Source organism: Sinocyclocheilus grahami, unplaced genomic scaffold (assembly GCF_001515645.1).
Source record: "Sinocyclocheilus grahami isolate Dianchi unplaced genomic scaffold, SAMN03320097.WGS_v1.1 scaffold234.1, whole genome shotgun sequence".
NCBI classification, from domain to species: domain Eukaryota; kingdom Metazoa; phylum Chordata; class Actinopteri; order Cypriniformes; family Cyprinidae; genus Sinocyclocheilus; species Sinocyclocheilus grahami.
Window position 1 is genome coordinate 1,683,322 of NW_015505413.1, and position 22,508 is coordinate 1,705,829.

At 37.0% G+C, this 22,508-nt stretch overlaps 1 protein-coding gene across 1 annotated transcript in view; it reads left to right on the forward strand.

The window, feature by feature from the left end:
- Positions 1 to 22,508, forward strand: part of LOC107597680 (arginyl-tRNA--protein transferase 1) — a 91,127-nt gene that overhangs the window by 66,885 nt on the left and 1,734 nt on the right. Inside the window, exon 12 of the mRNA XM_016288844.1 lies at positions 9,602 to 9,722. Coding sequence (XP_016144330.1) covers positions 9,602 to 9,722 — 121 coding nt within the window. The remainder of the gene's footprint in view (positions 1 to 9,601; positions 9,723 to 22,508) is intronic.

Here is a 22,508-nt window from a genome sequence, read left to right on the forward strand (position 1 = left end):
ACCTCTGCTCCCCCCATCAGCAGCGCTGACATGACGGCAGACCTCCGGGGTCAGAGTTAAGAGGTTGGGTCAGACGATTTAGTCTCGGCAGTGAAAGAGAGAAACGATAGATGGAGGGGGAAGGGGGTTCGGTGAGGGAGGTGTGAAGGTCACAGGGCTGGAAAATGAGAGTTTAGATCTGATGTCAGGGTGAAAATAGCCCAGTTGCCAGCATAGTGTGTTTGCCTTGCCATTAACTCGCCCTTGGTTTATTTTCAGAGCCTTGGATTCAGCCACTTTGTCTGGGGTGACAGGGCCTCCAGACCCTATAACATATAGCATGCTTTGATATAGAGCATGAAACAAAGAGCAAACAACACTTACAGACCTCCTATTGGAGCATTGAAATTAAACATGGGAGTACTTGTTTTGTATAAAATTTAATTTTATTATCGCTTTTTGATGTGCTTGCTAGGCTGTTGTTAAATTAGAAACTTTTTTTCAGGATCCATTAAACTGATCAAACATGACATTTATGATGTTACAAAAGATTTCTATTTTTATAAACGCTGTTCTTTTGAACTTTGCATTCAGAAAAATCTGAAGCAGCATGACTGTTTTCAATAATAAGAAATGTTTCTCGAGCAGAAAAACAACATATTAGAATGATTTCCGAAGGATCATGCGACTCTGAAGACTGAAGTAATGATACTGAAAATGCAGCTTTGCATCACATGAATAAATTACATTTTAAAATATACTAGAAAACAGTTATTTTAAATTCTAATAATAATTCACAAAATTACCGTTTTTATTTCATATACAGTTTTTGATCAAATAAATGCATTAAAAAAAAGTTTGTTAGGTTTACAACCTTTTTTCATACAAGTAATATACAGCATTTTTGACCGCCAAATTCCTGTCAGATCATAAACTTTCTTGCGTTTGTGTTTGTAGGCACAAATGTGGTGCTAATTTCCATACAAGCTTAATTTTTTGGCCGTTCGTCTAGTAAGCCAGATCAGAGATGTCTGGAGTGAAAAGCACTTAAGGAAGGTGAGTGTTAAAGCCGTAAGACCTAAACACCAGGAGAGATAGAGAGATAAAACGAGGCTCGGGAGGCTGCGCCTGTAAAACGCTGCCCTGCTGAAACGTGATCCTGTAAAAATATTTTCCCATCATTAAGCTGTCATCCACGAACCCCTGATGCACAGCCCAGCCAGGCACTACAAGTGAGCGTGTATTTATGTGTGCATGCCTGAGGAGGCATTAGTTAGCAGTCGGGACACTGTTTATTTGATTTCTGTCCCGTGGTAATGTGTCGAGTGAGGCGAAACGACCAACTTTGTGTGTTTAAACTGCAGGTCTGTGTAAATATCAGAATTTTGAATGCGGTTTGATGCTCTCCTGAGGACCGCTGTGTGGTACTCTGTATGCATGCCATAGTGAAGTATGGAAGGAGAGGGTAGGGATCTTTATTTACACACGTCTGTCAGAGAGCACCTCTCCTCTGCTCATTTACAAAGCCCTGTCCGACCGCTGTTTGTGCGAGAATGTGTTTACACGTGTCATTCAGCGACGTCTGCCCTGATGTCAGCTCTAACAGGGCGGTCTTGCCATCTGTGTGGCGTTTGTGAACGCCAGAGAAAGTGGAGATGAGGCAGAGAGGGTCAGTTTGAGAAAAAATAAAAGGGTTTTCTTTGTGTAGACGTGAACTGGCTGTTTAACTGACCTGAAGGGCAGCATTGACTCTTAGTCCAGGTCAGCCTCCCCCTTTTTTTAGAGCTAGGTAGATCTTACGACCTAAATCAATAGAGTGCTGCAGGGATGTCATTTTTGCAGTCCAACCTGAAAGTTAGCATCACCGTGGTTCCCTCCACAAAAAGCCAATAGGATTTTTCCATTGGCTTTTGGATTAATGCAGAAAATAAGTTCTGTGACCAACTAAAGTTTATGATTCCTACAAGCTTTGTTGATCAATATAATCTTCACAAATTTTGAAGCCAAATTCACATGACGTCAATGTCACCATCACTAAGCTTCCAATAACTCTTTGATGTTTATTTAAAATCTACAAGTTGCAAAGTTTGAGTTAGAATATTTTATAAGGGCATGAGGCTTTGAAAAGGTCTACACTTTAAAAATAGGCACCAAAATAAGTTTTGAAAATCATTTTTGGTTAGAGTTAAGAACATTTTAATAATCTGAAGAACCTCTACAAAGAACCTTTTGGTCCAATGCCAGTGTTCCATTGATGTGTTAAAGGTTCTTCATAGAATCATAGATGCCAATAGGAAACCTTTATTTTTAAGAGTGTAGTGAGTTGAGGAGTTTTCCTGTTTGTTGTGACGTTTAATGTCTACGACAACCTCTGTAGTCCCATTTTGCCACTTGTTCGCCTTTTTCAAGACACATAAAAATTAAAAAATCACAAGTAGGGTGTTACTGATGTATTTTAAGTCGTAGAATAAAATGTGAAAATATATCTTGTGCTTGTGTTTACCACAGACCTTGTTTCAGACATTTAACCAAAAACACATTCAGAAAACCCATTGACTTCAAGACATTGGAACCAACGAAAAAGGCAAACTTGTTTCTGGGTTTTAGGACTCATTTTCACAGCACTATAGTCTCTAGTGGTAAATATTGGCACATTATGACTGAAACATTCTTTATGCTTCTAGCTCGCTTAATTTTCTCAAGTTATGTTCTGAAGTATCTAAAACATGCAAGTGTGCATAGCTTTCTCAATGCAAAGGGCACTAAACCATTGACATGTTTATAAAATATACCCCAGTAATAAGGCATGGTTTAATTGCACAGACATTTGAAAGCAACTCTATCGCCCCCTTTGGCTGTAATGCAAAACCACAGGTCCGTGTTTGCATACTTGCTTCAGTGACAGTGTTTCGACACCTGATCAGAATTCCACCTCTTTAGCACTCTGTGCCTCTATTTAATCTGTACTCGTCAACTGTGTGTGTGTAACCTCCAATTTAACAATAGGCACAACATGGCAACTGTGTTTGCTCTTTGTGTGTGTCTCAAAGCCAAGATAAGATAGCAGTGGGTGAAAGCAAGTGTGCGCTTGTGTCTGTCAATGCACAGACCTGTCCTTGTTCCTGTGTGTGTTTGCCGTCATGTTAGAAGGGATAGGCCAGGCATTGTTCGGGACTGTATGGAGCAGGAGGGAATGTGGACAGCATGGTAAATGTTTAGACAGGTTGCAGTTGGAATTCATGACTGCAGTGCACTCACAATTATGTGTTTTACTATGTGTACCACTGTTGCTATTGCTCATACTCGGGGTTAGAGGTTTGTTCAGACACCATAGCATGTGTGACTTTGACTTTTGCATGGTCTAATACCACTCACGGTTTCTTCAGAAAGTCTAAATATCGAGTTTCTCTCATTAAGCCTTTTCAATACTTCTAAAAAATGAAATGGACCTCTGCAGAGAAAATAGGCCCCAGATGTGCATGGAATTATAGTGAATGGTGAAAAGCCGACATCGCGCCCTATTTAGACCCCCTCGGCTCGCAGTGGGAGGGTTTAGGTTCCCTTCGTGGCCCACGATGGGCTTTAGGACCCAGTTTGCAGGTTATGATTCGGATCTGAGAGTTCAGCTGCATCTTGTAAGTGACCAATTCCACAGATTTAGAAAAGAATGGCTAATTGTTCCTCAGTTATAAAATTTGCAAGCAAGCCCATGACCTCAATAATAAATTCTTATTTTTTTGGTTTGACTAGAATTCCAACTTTGAGATAATAATAACATTACATTTTTTTGGTATAGAAAGTTGTTAGATTACAGATGTAGAAAAGCAGCTAGTGTAGACTAACTTAACCATTGCAATTCCACAGATTTAGAAAAGAATGGCTAATTGTTCCTCAGTTATAAAATTTGCAAGCAAGCCCATGACCTCAATAATAAATTCTTATTTTTTTTGGTTTGACTAGAATTCCAACTTTGAGATAATAATAACATTACATTTTTTTGGTATAGAAAGTTGTTAGATTACAGATGTAGAAAAGCAGCTAGTGTAGACTAACTTAACCATTCTTGCATTGTTTTCTGCAGGTCATAGTTGACATTAAGGTAAAGATTGCTCTCCCAGATCAGCTTGTGTAGATGTCTTCGCTCCCTGCAGCAAGAGTAGAGGTGTTGTCTTTCACAGAGATTCCTAGCCAGCAGTGAAGTCGAAGATTTATGCCCCTGATTAATTGCTTTTCTAATAAATCTCAGGTATGGACCCCGCGAGGGGTGGAGGTTTTAGAGCAAGTGAAAATGAAGCATTTCTTCAGGACTTTGCTTTCCTCTCATATAAAACACAAGACATTATACAATTAATGTTTTCAGTTCATGTAATATCTTTTGAGCATTCAACCTGTACAGTAGATTAACCTGAGGATAAAAAATATGGACTACACAAATAGTCGATAATTATTTCAATGTTTGGTGGCCATATTTAAACTCCATACTTTTTGTTTTTGGATTGGTTTGAATTTTTTTTTTCTTTTTTCAATTTCAATTTATTTTAAAGAAACTATTTTTGTTTGTTTGGAGCTTTACTATGAATGCTGCATTCTGGAATGGAACATTCTGCATCCTTTTTGCTTCCTTAATTCAAATTCAAATAAAAATTTGGGGTCACATTTAACTTTGGGGAACAAATCTCACTATTAACTACAACTTTTGTCTTAATGAACTCGTAATTTGCTCTTAACAAGGTAGTTGTTAAGTTTAGGTATGGGTTGGAATAAGGGATCTAAAATATGGTCATGGAGAATAAGGCATTATGTGCTTTATAAGTGCTAATAAACGGCCAATATTTTAGAAATATGCATGCTAATAAGAAGCTAGTTAATAGTGAGAATTGGTGCCTAAATTAAATTGGAATATATAATAGCATCTCTTGAGCAATTAGACCTTCACAGTTTTAAGACCGTGATTACAAGTAGTCCCATCAAAACATTATAATATACAGTAAAAATGGATAAACGACTTTTAATGTGGAAAAAAACTCTATCTGTTTCTAATTTCAACCTGATTGGACCAATGCAGAGATTTATGAAATTGGAGTCATTGATATCAATTGTGCATTACTAAATTAAACCAAAACATACCTGCATATCCATGTTTCTTCTTCAGCTTGATTGGTTTTTATCTAAACCAGTCATCCGTGACATTGCGTCTGTCATTGCCACATCCATGTGTGTGTTTTTGGAGCTTTCTGATTTTATCTCTGATTTATTATTGTGTATTTTCTTTAAACAGCTATTCATGCGATATGACGAAAGGTGCTTCTCAAACACAGTTCTTATTTTCTTTTCTTTATCCTCTGTATTCCTCGCTATGGTGATGTCAATGAGCCTTAGCGAGTGCGGGCCGTCTGTCAACATTACCTTCATTGTCGTGAGAAAGCAGGTTGCCAGGAGGACTTGAGGACTTGGTGGGGGAGTGAGAAATGCAGACAGAAACACACGGATTAAACTGGTTTCAGTTTATCCTTTCAGCCGTCATAGCTCTCTTCACAACCCCCCCACAAACCCCCCCGCCCCCCGCTTATGAACTGATGTTGGATCAGAGTTCGTACCCTCAGACTCTTAACCACATCCTGCCTCAGCAGAAGACAAAAGTGGCTTTAGATCAGCTGGAGAGAGTGGGACAGAGAGCATGTCGTTTCTTGCTGCTTTTCCCCCCCTTACCTGGCCTTCAGCCTGTGCTATCACATCCTCCTCTGATAGCGCTGTGCTGAGCTAGCGGAACTGACGGATTTATGGATGCGAAGGGAAAAAAATATGCTCCACGTAGTTCGCTTTTGCTCATTTGGCTTTTTTTAGTTGTTTTTTAGTCTTCATGATACCCTCTGCTATCATTTTAGATACAGGCGTCAGCCAGATCAGGTTACCAGGAGATAGCAGGAATGGATTTAAATAGATTTGGAAACCCATTGATTTCCTCCACGTTCAGTTCTGTTAGTGGTTTATAGAACATCTGCATTGTTCCACAGATGCGGACAGAATACCTTAATAAAATGTGCAATAAAAGCATCAGAGGTGTTGTCATGATGATGAGCACACGTTTTATTGTCTCTCTGCTGTACATGTGAATCAGCGCTCAAAGCCTGATTCAATATTTCCCATCTGTGTAAATGTATACAGTACATGCAGGAGTGCAGATGTGGTGCTCATGACACAAAACTGAATCCAAAGTATGTGTTTGAAGGAATAGTTCCCCCCAAAATGAAATGGGCATTTATTTTCTCACCCTCATGTCAGTCCAAAACTGTGTGATTTTTTTTTTTTTCTTTTCTTTCTTTTTTTTTTGTTCTCTTTCAGAAGTTTGAGGTTTTGAAAAAAGTCATCGATTTATTCAGCAAGAAGTTATTAAAATAATCAAAAGTGACAGTAAAGACATTTACAGTATAATGTTACAAAAGATTTCTGTTTCAAATGAACACTGCTTTCTATTCATCAAAGAATCCTGAAAAAAGCTAAACTTTCTTTTTAATATGAAATGTTTCTTGAGCAGCAAATCAACATATTAGAATGATTTCTGGAGGATCATGTGACACGTAAGACTGGAGAAATGATGCTGAAAATTCAGCTTTGAATCACAGGAATAAATTACTTTTTAAAATATATTCAAATAGAAAACACTTATTTTTAAATTGTAATAATATTTCACAATATTGCTGTTTTTATTTATAATCAGATAAATGCAATCTTGGTGAGCAGAAGAGACAACATTTTTTTCAAAAACTTTCAAAAAATCATACCAACCCCAAACTTTTGAATAGTAGGCCTATATTCCTTATAATTAAACTTAAAGGGATAGTTCACCCAAAAATGCAAATTTGATGTATATCTGCTTACCCCCAGGGCATCCAAGATGTAGGTGACTTTGTTTCTTCAGAGAACACAAACGAAGATTTTTAACTCAAACCGTTGCAGTCTGTCAGTCGTATAATGTCAGTGGATGGGAATCATAGCTTTGAGAGTCATAAAACATACACAAACAAAACCAAATGAAACCCTGCGGCTTGTGATGATACATTGATGTGTAAATACACAAAACGATCAGTCTCTGACTACGGCAGATCGCAGACTTATAAGTGCATTACCGTCACCTATCTCTCAAATGGACCATTAACACTCCTAATTGAGATTGTAGATAGAGTGTCAATGGTCCATTTGAGAGATAGGTGACGGTAATGCACTTATAAGTCTGCGATCTGCCGTAAAGCAAGAAGAAGAAGAAGATGCGTCAGGCGCCGGCTGTTAAGCGCGCTCTGGACAGTTCGGACATTGCGGTGAAAATCAGAGGTAAAAAAAACGATATAAATACTATTAAGGTTCTTGCACAGAATGATCGTTTTGTGTATTTTTGGGTGAACTATCCCTTTAAGAAATAAGCACCATAAAAGCATCATAAACGTGCTGTGCACTGACATCCAGCCTAGTTCCCATTGGCATGTTGATGAGTCATGTGAACTATTTTTGCATTACTGAAGTTTTATTGCTCCGGTTCTCATTCATTGTAATAGTAAGGAAAAGAGTGACAGAATCACGTGACTAAATCTTTACATTTATTAGCTTTAATAGAGATCTCAAATAAAGTTGCTAGACACATGAAATGCAAACCTGCAGAACCAGTAAGGAACTAGAACTTGAAATCGGACACACAATCGTTTAATTTCTAAAAAAATCCTATGCATAATTTTAAAAGCAAGGAGATGGTTAAACTTTGGTGTGTTGTTTGAAATGGTGATCTTTAGATCAAGCATTTGCGTGCAAACACTGAATCTTAAGAGAGCGATTTGGGGACAGGCTATGTGGAGAGAAGGCTTTTCTCATTCATTGTAATAGGAAGGAAAAGAGGGACAGAATCACGTGACTAAATCTTTACATTTATTAGCTTTAATAGAGATCTCAAATAAAGTTGCTAGACACATGAAATGCAAACCTGCAGAACCATTAAGGAACTAGAACTTGAAATCGGACACACAATCGTTTAATTTCTAAAAAAATCCTATGCATAATTTTAAAAGCAAGGAGATGGTTAAACTTTGGTGTGTTTTATCTAATATCTAATATTATTTTATCCTGCAATCTGGTTTATTAATAAATAAATAAATAGTTGTTTTATTATTTTTTATTTTCTATTTATTTTATTTTAATTTGTCCTTTTTCATATTATTTTATTGGCTGATGATCAAGAAAACATATATATATATATATACCATTTTATTAAGATGTTTTTTCATTATTATTTCATTTATTTAGTTTTTATTTTATTTTGTATTGTTTCATTTTATTTTTAAATAAAAAAAAAAATCCTTTCTTTCTTTCATTTAATTGGCTAATGATCAAGAACAAAAAAAATCAACACTTTTTGGACTGTTTCTCTTGTTTTTAGTTTGGCTTGTTGAATGGATCATCTGTTTGTTCTGGTTACTTCCCCAATAATGGAAGTTGCATCTTTGCAGAATCTCTTTACAGGCTCTTGCATGTACCAGCAGCCAAGATTCCTTTCCAGAGCATGATCGCAAGCTGCACATTTAAGGGCCGTGGAGTGTGACGTTCAACTTGAGCATATCCCAATATCTGTAGCACATCCTTCACTTTAAAGGGGTCATATTCTGTACTTTTGTAGCATTTTATTCCTTTCCCCTGAAGTCCATTGTAACGTTAGTCAAGGTTTCTCACACCAGAACAGTTGTGATTTAGCATTGCATGACCATTATCCACCCACTCTTTGACCCTTACAACACTTACACTGTTTTTGCTACTGTACCTTTAAGAATTTTCTATAAAAGAGCTTTACGATTGACTAACCTCCACATACCTGCACAACTCTCGCTTTTATTTCCAAACAGTAAAAAAAAATCCTGTTTTTCATTTTGTACTCGTGTAGAATTACTTTTTTGTGTGTGTTAAAATTCCATACTTTTTTAAAGTACGCATGCTTGTATTGTGCATTATTGGAGCTTGCTTTGTTCTCTTTTCTTTAATTTTGTACACATGTGCAGACGTCGGTCTGCAGACTCTAAAATTCAAACTAATTCTCGTGCATTGCTTCAAATCCAGTGACCCTCGCTTGCTTGTCATCAGCCCGCTCTGAATATGTCACCTCACTCTTTAGGGCTGTCTGTATAGTCCGCTGATGTACACGGGTGTGAAACACCCTCGCTCCCATGTTGTCTGTCTTGTAAAACCAGGACACATAGTTTCCACTGCAGGATAATGACAGACGGATCCTGCCAGTAATGGTGGGACTTTAACCAGGCTGCTTCTCGTTGAACTAAACCCACATAATCTGAGCGGGCTTTTGCGTGCAGCATGACACTGAACTTTTGCCTTGGCCAGAAATGGCTCAGCCGCGTTTGAAGCGATGCAGAGAACTGTGCTGAGGCGTTTGCTTGTTTACACTGCGGTCACAATGGTGCGTGTGTATATGTTTGGCTCTGTATGACTATCAGCAGCCCCCTAAACTCAAGGCCCAGGAGGCCATCTGCTTTTCCCCTCTTTTTTTCTCCTGGTTTTGCAGAAAATCTACAGAATTTGACATAGCAATGCACTGACCAAGTACTACTACTTCTTGTTTTTGCATTCGTAGGGTCAGTACCGGCCTTCAGACCTCCTGTGCCCTGAAACGTACACTTGGTTGACCATCGAGAGATGCATTCCTCGCCTTGATATCTCTGCTTACTCTCGTCTCAATGAAAACGCCCGAGCAGGTGAGCCTTCAACAGGATTGTAAACCCGGAACAAAGCAAATCCACTATCATGGTGCATCTCATAAAAAATGTCTAGGTAACTTTTCGCACTCCCAAATAACTTGCATAAATTACAATATAATAAATAAATAAATATATATGTATACGCTCTGAATATGTCACCTCACTCTTTAGGGCTGTCTGTATAGTCCGCTGATGTACACGGGTGTGAAACACCCTCGCTCCCATGTTGTCTGTCTTGTAAAACCAGGACACATAGTTTCCACTGCAGGATAATGACAGACGGATCCTGCCAGTAATGGTGGGACTTTAACCAGGCTGCTTCTCGTTGAACTAAACCCACATAATCTGAGCGGGCTTTTGCGTGCAGCATGACACTGAACTTTTGCCTTGGCCAGAAATGGCTCAGCCGCGTTTGAAGCGATGCAGAGAACTGTGCTGAGGCGTTTGCTTGTTTACACTGCGGTCACAATGGTGCGTGTGTATATGTTTGGCTCTGTATGACTATCAGCAGCCCCCTAAACTCAAGGCCCAGGAGGCCATCTGCTTTTCCCCTCTTTTTTTCTCCTGGTTTTGCAGAAAATCTACAGAATTTGACATAGCAATGCACTGACCAAGTACTACTACTTCTTGTTTTTGCATTCGTAGGGTCAGTACCGGCCTTCAGACCTCCTGTGCCCTGAAACGTACACTTGGTTGACCATCGAGAGATGCATTCCTCGCCTTGATATCTCTGCTTACTCTCGTCTCAATGAAAACGCCCGAGCAGGTGAGCCTTCAACAGGATTGTAAACCCGGAACAAAGCAAATCCACTATCATGGTGCATCTCATAAAAAATGTCTAGGTAACTTTTCGCACTCCCAAATAACTTGCATAAATTACAATATAATAAATAAATAAATATATATGTATATATACTTTTTTTTTTGGTCAATATTAAAAAAATATTAAAGAAAAAAAGTTTTATTTATTATTATATTTGCTGTTTTTACCCTTTTGATGACAGTTAAGCACATTTTCTCAGCTAAATGTAATTACTGTGACTCGTCCGTTGCTTTACTTTCTCTTTACTCATTTAACATCGATTTAGAGTGATTTTATTAAAAACTGCAATCCAACAGGCAATCCAATAAATACCAACACATACTGTTCAATATTAATAGCTCAATATTTATTTAAATGTATATTTTTAATACGATAATGAGATTTTTAATAATAAATTGTCAAATGTATTATTAGTATTAAATTATTAATATTAATAATGTAATGATAATAATTTAATACTAATAATTATATATATATATATATATATAAATATATATATATATATATATATATATATATATATATATATATATATATATATATATATATATATATATAATTATAAGACTTAAGACTAAGTTTTAATTGTTAAAAAAAATTATTTGAATATTATTATTATTTTATTATTATTATTATAACATAATTTTTTTATCATTTTTAAAATATATAATTGAATCGTTTTATATCCTATTTTAAGTCTAATTTAGGCTTTATTTTCTATAAGCAATATATAATTTCTTGGGTTTTTTCCTTGATTTTTTGATTAAAATTTCACCCTGATAAGTTGTAACATTTATATAATAATAATAATAATAATACAAACAAAACCGAAATATTTTTAATAATGAATCAAAATTTTTTTTGTACATATTACTAATTAAATGAAAACATTTTAATAATATATACGTTTTACAATTTTTCATGTATAAATTTTAAGCTATTTAGGCTTCATTTTCTATAAGCAACATATAATTCCTTTTTTTTCGGGGATAAAATTTCACCCTGATCAGTTTATAAACATTGTGAGATTCATCCACTATGTCACCTTTTCTATTGCACATGTTCAAAAAGATCCTGTAGTTGAACCTGTAAATACTCAAAGACACTGGCAGCTCTTCCCTTTTCCAGAGCCAATCTGACAGGACCTCCCGACAAAGTTGTAGGTTCAGCCAACCTTCCCCTAACACAGCTGACTGGGCTTATCAAATGCAGTCTGTTTAGTGTCAAAATTGCAGCAGGTTATTTGACTCCGGGTCAGAACGAGTGAAGTCCAATGGAGATCCATCACCACAAGTGGGTTTCGGGAACCACTCCATTTGACCACGTCATGACACTTTACTATCACACTTACTAATCAGTTTGACACTTCGGTGGAGTCGGTAGGGGCCAACTGTAAAATCAATATGTAACAGCATTTCCCATGACTGTAATTATGCAATATACGTCATTTGTGTCAGCTTAATAATGGTAGCCATTCGGCAAACTTGCTCCTTGGATGCCATTTCGTTGGAGCTCAATTTGTAAACCGTCAACTGTGTTTATAGATCTCAGTTCTGTGAACGAAAGGAGGGGTGCGTTAGTCCTGCGAAACGTGTGTTGAAATAACAGGACTGGATCCAGGCATGGAGAGCTTCCAGGATTCTGCAGCGGCAGTCAAGCGGGGTCAGTGCTGTGGTCACGGCCCAGAACTGTGGGCTTGATGACGATGATAATAATAATAGTAATAATATCAGTACCGACAAGCAGACGCCATGCCTGGACCAAAGAGGGAGGGAGAGGCGCTGATGAATAAAAGATCGCTTATGCTCTTCTTCTTTTTCTCCGATTTTTCATTTTAGTACTCTAAAAGTTTGGACACACATTCACAGTGTTTATTATTGCTGTTTTTCACATTTTAGAATAATAGTAAAGTCATGGAAACTATGAAATAACACAACTGAAAGTATGAGATTACGTAGAGACCAAAATAATACTTCATATTTGAACTACACATATATGCATTTCATCAGCCAACTTCATGAAAATGCATCCATGTATGCTGGACATTTGTTAATGGTGTTTCTTTCATTATCTGCACCAACATCCATTTAAAATTATAAATTTATACGGAAATTTGTGCATAAAGACTGATTTGTAAACTATCAAAGGTGATAAAACTGTCATTTGTTTTAACATCATTGAATTACGTTTATTTTTTGAAAGACCGTGTACAGGCCAACAAATACCGATATGTATTATGTGTGTGTATATATATATATATATATATATATACACATACACATATATATATATATATATCTACACATACACATATATATATATATATATTTTTTTTTTACACATATACACATATACATATATGTATTACATTCACGCTATAAATACTCAGATATTTGCTGTTCTTCCCTTATATTATTCCATGCAAAAATGTAAAGATAGGACCTGATCTAAAAAGCAAATTCAGTTTAGTGTGTCCAAACTTTTGATATGTCTAGATATCTGTGTAGTTTTTACTGTTTATAGTGTTTAATCAAAATGTTTTGATCATGAAAAGAGGGCATTACATACCAGAGTGGAGTCAGAGAGATTGAAAAGCAAAGCCGGTGCAGAGGCAGAGCATCTTAAAACATTTTCACCAAAGATTATAAAGGTATTTTTTACTTGAATAGTAAGAACTGATATAGGATGTTTAGTGCCTCATTCAACAGCCATCATTCACTAAGCTCTACACATTCCCCTCCTGTGTTCACACATAAGATGTTTGTTTGTGAAATATTTTGCCTAACTTGATTATTCAGCTATCAATAAAATATTTTAATGTTTAAATCAGTTACGCAAAATTCCTCAGATTTTCCACAATTAAAATTTGTGTAAAAAATATCATGGGTCTGCTTATGACAGACAGTGTTATTCAATTTAAATTGTAGCACAGGAATCGCTCTGCTGGTGCAGTGCTGATGTAGTCGCTGCTAAATCAGGATGTGCCACTCCAGCCCACAGCAGAGGTGTTTCTGCTGTCCTGATGTTGTCTCTGCACAAAGATTTGTTTTTCACTGGTTTGTAGAGGCATTTCTGTTGTTCTGTCAACATTGTGAATTCATATTTGGTGCTGGGGGATATAGGCAGAGGATGAAGGGAGCATTGGCACGTCCACTCTGGGCAGACCACAATGCATTTATTTTTACTTCTCATTGTGATCTTTATCCATCCATACCCTCATGTCTGTTTTATGTCAGATGTCCCCTCTGAACATAATGTTAAAGGAGTAGTGACCCAAAAATTTACAATCTGTCATTATTTACTCGCCCTCATGTTGCTCCAAACTTGTATGCTATTATTTCTCCCATTGAGCTCATACACACACATTTTTTTTGTGGTAAATGTTTTTGAAATACACCTCCTTATGCTCACCGAGGCTGCATTTATTTGATCAAAAATAAAATATTGTGAAATATTGTTACAATTTTATATAACTGGTCTCAACCGGAATATGTGTTCAAATGTAATTTATTCTTGTGATGCAAATCTGAATTTTCAGCATCATTACTCCAGTCTTCAGGGTCACATGATCCTTCAGAAACAATTTTAATATGCTGATTTGCTGCTCAAGAAACATTTCTCTCTATCATCAGTGTTGAAAACATTTGTACTGATTCATTTTTGTTGAAATGGTGATACATTTTTTTCAGGATTCGAAATAGAAAGTTAAAAGAACAGCATTTACTGTATTTGAAATAGAAATATTTATTAAAAATGTAAACATCTTTATGATCACATTTGATCAACTTGCTGAATAAAACTATTAACTTGTTAAAAAAAACTAAAAAACATACTGACCGCAAACTTTTGAACGGTAATATATATTTTCCATACAACTAAAAGCTCCAAAAATGGTGGGGGGTGGGGGAATCAGTCATCTGATAGCTTTGTGCAAAGAAACTGATTTTTTCCCCCTTTTTTTTTTTATTGATTTTATCTGAACCAATTTTTCACTGATTTAATTTTTCGTACATTTTGGTGCTCTGCAACCCCTGATCACTATGTACTGTATGTAAAATGTAAAGTGTGTTTTTTTTTTTTTTGGGCAAATGTTTTGTTTTCTTTTTAAAGGAAAAAATATATGGGTTTTAACAAACATTAGTAACATAAATAATGACACTTACATTTCTAGGTGAACCTTTTTCTATAAGAAACGATAGCATTTTAATCTCACCCATCTTATCATGGCATTTAGCACACTTTTCCTTTTCATCGGTTTCATCTGTCTTCACATTTGACCCTGTCAGCCCTGTAAACACACTGGGGCAAATGTAAGTGTGCCTGTACTTCACTTGTGTGTAAATATTTAAGTCATAGCTGAGCGTTTGGATGTTAAATAGAGCGTTCGGGGAGCAGGGTTGAAGTAAGGGTCAAGGAGAGATTACGCTCACGGTCAGCCGTTTGAACTCGTCTCTGAAGCCATTGATGAAGAGGGTGCCAAAACTCGATGATCCTCATGGAAGGGTCATGTAAGTGACTAATACTGTTTCCATTTGGAGTAGCGTGTCAGCTAAATATGGCATTACACTGTTTCCTAACCAGACACGATGCAAAGTGTCCAAAGTCAAGTAATATGTCCTTATTGAAAATGAAATGTTGTGTGAAGCATTAAAATTGCAGCCAGTCAGGTCTTAAAAGGAAAGGAAAAGGAAAGAGCGCTGGATATTCACTCCCCACACCTACAATCCCTGCCGGACCTGAGACTCGAACCCGCGAACTTCGGGTTACAAGTCTGACTCTGTCCATTAGGTTGTACTGTCTTCAGCGCCTAAGTACAATCTGATTTTACAACACAACATTTGTGTCAATTTAATTATGGCGTCTGACATGACTAAGTTATTTGAAGCAGGATTTTGGACCAATCAGATTCACTGTGGGCGGGGCTCCAGAATCGAGCAACCAATAAAATATTGTGTTGCTTGTCGTAGTGTGGCTGGTTAGGACAAAACAAAAATTAACGTAAGACGAGAGAGAATTTATCACATCGTGCCTGGTTAGGACACGTGTTACAGCCTCTCTTTTTTCGAAGTCAAAACCGCGAAGGGTACGAATAGGAAATATTCTCAAGTCTATAAATTAACTTTTTTTTTTGTTTGTTTTTTTTGAGAATGATGCCAATAAGAATTACCTCATCGTAATCCTCATGGCTTCCCACACGTTTCGTACTGGTTTGGATTGCAGATCTTGGGAGGCCCTTGGTCTTGTTTGACCTACCTCTGCGCTGACTGGCAACCAGACGCGGGCCTTCGTTTCCCCCAGTGTTTTTAAATCGTTTTTGTGGTGCCTCCAGTCCTACATGACCTGTTGTTCTTGGCCAGACAGACCAACTATTTCAGGCCTGTTTCTCAGCAGAGCTCAAGGCCAGCGGTCTGACGGTTGGTTACAAGGGCGATGTTTGGATTCTGTGGAAGCCACATCGGAGCCGCATCAGGAACCCAATGTAGAAATGCCGTTTATAAACTCTGTGCCCTCTTTCAAAAACTAAGAACATGATACTTTTTTATTAATCACTGAAGTCATTTTGAACTATGAAATTGTTCTAAGGTTAATACCGCTCATAGCTCTTAAAGTGATGATTCACCCCAAAATAAAAATTGTTTATTTTTCCAAACGTGTCACTTTATTTCTTCAGTTGAGCATAAAAGAATACATTTTAAAAATACGGTTTCTAGCGTTTTTCAAAATACATTTTTATGTTCTGCAAAGAAAGTCATACAGTCAAGTCATATTTACTTTTCTTTCTGGAAAAAAGTTTGGAACGACATGAGAGTAATTAAATTATGACAGAATTTTCATTTTTGGGTGGAGTATCTCTTACAATCTCAGTTATGCATGTGCATTGTGACACGCCAGGTTTGATGACATTGGCACCACACATTGGTTCTCATATGTGTCATAACACTTTAAATGATTTTAAACAACGTTTTAATTGTAAAAGTCTTTAAACCTTGATTTCTGTTTTACGCGCTTTTTTTTTCTTCATTATTTTTGAATGACTTTAAATGAATTTGCATTTCTGTCAACTGTTACTTTATTTTTTCATTATCATCTACACAGAGCAGTGTGAATATATCCCAAAAACACAGAGTTTGTTTGTGGTTCAGACTAGTTCTTGTTCTAGCTGTGATATGTGATATAGTACTGGTGGTCTATCTGACATAATGTATTTGTCCCGATCTAACAAATCTTTCATCCTCTGCGGTCCTCAACCAACACGTGATTGATTGAATTTTGTGTGAGTTCAGAGTTGAAACAAAAACATTCTGTCAGGGGCCTCTGTGATTGGAGAAAACAGTACAGAGTCAGGGCAGCGAATGATCAGTCCAGAAGATGAAGCTCACGTTAATGAAGTGTCTGTGGAGTATGTTTACTCCCATACTGCTTGAACTCTTCAGTTGTGGGGTTACTGCCTGATAAGGTAAATCTGGCTGTGAGTCTGTATTGTGTTTGGCTGGATCTGTTTATCAAGAGCTTATGTGGCATGGACCAGGCCAGTGACAGAGTATCATACTGACCTTGTGAGCTGGTGACCGACAGGATAATAATCATGTCAGAATAATTGTATTTACGTGATGAGTGCACATGAACGCCACAAAATTGTTGTGAAACTCTTGATTTTATTTGGCTTTGTTTACGCTGCTCTGATTTGTTTTTCCAATTTAATCTTTAGGACTGACAGTCTGGGCTGAATCTACAGCGCCATGGCAAAAGAAACTATAATTCATCTGATTTGTGGGTTTGGAGTTTGAATTAAATGTGATGAGAAAAATAAACACAATTTATTGTGTTGTATTTGCTGCCAACACACAAAGTTATCAGTTTGAATCAGTCTTACAAATTACTGGCTGAATCTGTCAGCAAGCGGTTGCTGGATGAATGGATATTTATATCATAATGTGTAGGTAGAGTTACTGTACATTCCTGGCCAAAAGATTTGAATAAATTAGATATTTGAAAGAAATCTCTTGCTCACCATGGCTGCATTTATTTGATCACAGCTGTTATCAACATTGATAATAAGAAATGTTTCTTGAGCAGCAAATTTAGCATATTAGAATGATTTCTGAAGGATCATGTGACACTGAAGACTGGAGTAATGATGCTGACAATTCAGCTTTGCATCACAGGAATAACATTTTAAAATATATTTAAACAGGAAACAGTTATTAAATTGCAAAACATTTCACAATACTATTGTTTTTTTTATTATTAAAAAATATTATTTAAAAACAATTGAACACTTAATCTTAACTATTCCAAACTTTTGACCGTTGGTGAACACATGCACTGAAAAGTTCTAATAAATAGACAGGAAACAGTTATTAAATTGCAAAACATTTCACAATACTATTGTTTTTTTTTATTATTAAAAAATATTATTTAAAAACAATTGAACACTTAATCTTAACTATTCCAAACTTTTGACCGTTGGTGAACACATGCACTGAAAAGTTCTAATAAATAGTTTTAGTATGTCGCAAACATGTGTTTCTGTAGGAAGCTTCTGTAGTTGCTCCAGACCTCCTCCTCCGCCTCTTTGAGGAGCGTGCCGGGGTGTCAGAAACCTCTTTGGTCAGCCATCTCTCATTCCAGAGAAAGTTCGATTTATCACCTTTGACCTTTGACCCCAGGACAGATCTGGCCCTGAAGCAGCGTGTCGGTGAACCTCCGGCGTGGCTGATTGAGAAAGCCTGATGCCGCTTGACGGGAGTGTTAATCGAGTTAGAGGATGGATGAATGGGTCGGGGGAAGGAGTGTGTTTATATACGGAGCGGATGTTTGGATTGACTGAATGAAAAGAGCCCAACTGTCATGACGGCTCTGTACAGTGTTATTGTCGTGCTTAATTGAGCAGATAAAAGCTTTTATTCTGAATTGTTTATTGCTGTTTGATATCTCAACCCCCGTTTTCATTTTCTTTTACTCTCTACTTAAATGAGTCAAGGTCTTTTGTATTTGCTGAATATGGTATACATGATGTCATGACATCAAAATTTGAATCTGTTGGGTATATAATATATTCATTAGAATGTTTCAGATTTGTGATTCATTAAAAGAATCGCTTATAAGAGCCATTCATTCACAAATCAGACTACTCATATCGTGCTGTTTATTTTTGCATGCAGCCTGTGAAGAAAACAATATAAGAAATTTGCTGTTTATTGTCTCTGTATTGTTTTGCAATACCTGACATTTAATTCGGACCAAAAATTCATAATGTGTGTAAAATACAGTTTCTTTTGCTGTATTCCCATTTAAGGGTAAATGATCTCACACTGAAAAAAATGTTTCGTTCATCCAATTAAAAAAAATGTAGGGTAATGATTCACATCTATATTTTTTAACTTGAGCCAATGAAAAATAAATAACTTGCCCTAAGGGCAATCCTATAGGCTACCTCTGAACTTTTTCCTCCTTAAAATATGTCCACTTGAGTTGCATAATACCATGCTAAGCACATATTCTCCTGCATTTTAGATGCATTCTCTTGGGTTGTCTCTTTAAAATGCTAATGTATTACACAACCTGTTTACCCCAGAGGACCACGGTCCTCACTCAGTTCTGTATTCACGGTATCACATTTGTGCTGATTTAGAATTTTGGATTGACTTGAATTTTAAAATCAAAGCTTATTTAATTCCAGGAACTACTGTTTGCAAGCAAAAAAAAAGTGCCAGTGGATGAATAAATTAAGATGTGCTGTATAAAAGTATAAAGTAAGCTTTTGTTTTTCTCTAACGGGGTAAGTGCAGTACCTTACTGGGACAGAAACCGAGCATTGAGTGCCTAAAGGGGTTTTCCAGGGAATGTTTTTTCTTCTTTTTGAGTGGAAATAATAAAGCTCTCAGTGTTTGGTTTGGGGGTGTAGGCAGGGGCTTTATACGGTTATGAGAGAACGTCCAGAACTTGCTGTTCATGGGTCTCGTCTGCTCTTCATTTATCATAATTTATTGAATGTAGTGTGATGGACTGCCAGCTACCTCTCTTTTTCCTCTCAATTTTTTTCTCTCTCGCTCACTCTTTTGCTGTCTGTCTTCCTCACACTCTATTTATCCTGCTTTATCTGTCTGCACGCTGCTATCATATTACAGTCTGGAGTGGCTAGCATCTTTCTCCATTACAGACCAGGATCAGGTCAAATCAGATGCAGAACATACAGATTTGTACATTTATAAGACCTCTTCTGCATCAGACAACAAAATACACTTTTCAATACAAATGTTTCACAGATTGTAAAGTTGGAAATCAAACAATAGATGTACTGTTCAAAATGAAGACAAAATATTGTGACTCGTTGTAGTGGTTGTTGTCTTTTGTTTGCAGGTGTCATTTGATTTTATATACTGCATATGTGATGAAATTCACACTTTTTAGCGTTGCATACGTGTTCAAATACTTGTTCAAATACTTTCTGTGACCACAGTGTGCCAAAAGTACAGAGTGCATCTAATCCATCTTGTTTCCTTTTTATTTTATTTTCCCCCCAACTTCTCCATAAAAGATCAGGGTGGATTTCCCTACTGGTTTATGCTGGTTAAATACTGTGGTTCTGGTCAAATAGCGTGATCTGGAAGAACTTTAAAAGCATAAACATAAGCATAAACACAACATATGCTTTTCTTCTCATCAGTGTTTGCTCTTTTATTTTTGTATTACAATGAAAGAACAGTGTCGGTACTGTAGTTTTGCTCAAGTTTTATATTTCATTTCTCTTTTCCACCCCCTCCAGTCTCACCTTTTCTCATTCCCTCAATCTCCCACAAAACCCGAAGCCAAGTTTGAACAGTGTCTGTGTGGCGGATGAGTTTTACTGGTTCTATTACAGGGAAACTGTGAAAATTAAACCCTACCCCCTATGTGTGTGAAATGATGAGGGCTAATTTACATTACCCAGCATCCCCATGAAATCTCTGTAAGCTGGCTTCCAGATGAGGCACCTCGCAGAGTCAGAGCCCTGAGCTAGTGTCAGATCTGTTAATAACAATCATAACTTTCACACAAAAAAAATTCCCTAGCAATATATTGTTTCTCATCTGTCCCTCTTGGCCTGGAGTTTTGCATATCCCGGTGTTTATTTTCCCGCATGTTCCTCCAGCTCTATTTAAAGGGTTAGTTCACCCAAAAATGAAAATTAGCCCATGAATTACTCACCCTCAAGGCATCCTAGGTGCATATGATTTTCTTCTTTCAGACGAATCCAGTCGGAGTTGTATTAAAAATTGACTTTGGTCTTTCAAGCTGTTTAATGTCAGTCAGCAGATGTTGCAGTTCATCAGTCCAAAAGAAGTTAAATTAAGCGCATACATCCATAATAAAAAGTGCCTCACACGGCTACGGGGGGTAAACGAAGACCTCCTGTAGCGAATCGATGCGTTTTTGTAAGAAAAATAACCATATTTAAAACATAATAATCAATTTAATCTAGCTTGTGCCAACAGTTGTACACGGAAGCAGCTCCGGGCGGATGACGTCGGCGTTGCGTGATTAGTGACGAACGCGGAAGTGCAGCGGAGAGATCGAAACAAAACAATGGTCACGAATTAGAAGTACAAATCAAGGATTTGTAAAGAAGAATGTCGGAGGTAACCATATTTAAAACATAATAATCAATTTAATCTAGCTTGTGCCAACAGTTGTACACGGAAGCAGCTCCGGGCAGATGACGTCGGCGTTGCGTGATTAGTGACGAACGCGGAAGTGCAGCGGAGAGATCGAAACAAAACAACGGTCACGAATTAGAAGTACAAATCAAGGATTTGTAAAGAAGAATGTCGGAGGATTTCGGTATAAGCCAAGAGGAGACTGGTTTTCCTTTGCTAAAGTAAGGAAACTTTGCTTCCTTTGCTCCTGTAAACAAACGTTGGTTTTCACGAGACTCACCGGCGCATGCGCAACGCCGACATCTTACATCATCCTCCCGGAGCTGCTTCCATGTACAACTGTTGGCGCAAGCTACATTAAAGTGATTATTACGTTTTGAATATGGATATTTTTCTTACAAAAATGCATCGATTCGCTACAGGAGGCCTTTGTTCACCCCCCGGAGCCATGTGAGGTACTTTTTATTATGGATGTATGCGCTTAATTTCACTTCTTTTGGACTGCTGAACTGCAACACCCGCTGACTGACATTTTTAATATAACTCCGACTGGATTCGTCTTAAAGAAGAAAGTCATATACACCTAGGATGGCTTGAGGGTGAGTAAATAATAGGCTAATTTTCATTTTTGGGTGAACTATCCCTTTAAGGCTGGTGGCCTATAGTTTGTGTATTTCTGTCAGTTTGTGCAATATTATAATTTTTTATTTTCCGGTATTTTCCCAGTACTTTATGCCAAAATTTAATTTAGCGCCACTTTTTGTCTACTCTGTTTTTAGTATTTGAGTATGTTGAGTACGTGGCAAACAAGGTGCAGAATTTGAATTTGAATTTAAGGAAGCAGAATTCCAATTAATTGCAACATTCTAAATGGTCCTTTCTTTTAACTTTAAATGAAAAAGCTAAATTTCTAATGCTATAAGGTACTTCCTTAAATTGCAAATCCAAATAAATTAATTTTAATGTCTAAAACATTCAGAATTTTTAATGGTAACGTGACAAAGCCTTGTTTCATAGTGCCGTTGCTCAGTACTACTATGTGAGTTTATTTGAGTTGACGTTGTAATTCTTCATTTAGGATAGTCAGCCAGACCTAGTGGTTTTTTCTCCTCTATTTTAACCTTCTGCTGTCTTGGACGGCCATTTTCAGGCTTCCACAAATGACTGCTTCTTTTTTTCTTCTTCTTCTTCTTCTTCTTCTTCTTCAATTCCTGTTTTAATAGTCATGGGGGAAGGTGTTGGCTTCTTGACTGAATACGCAATGTGTGCCTGAATTTTGGCTTGCTGGAGTGAAGTCCTATAAACAAATGGGAACCAACC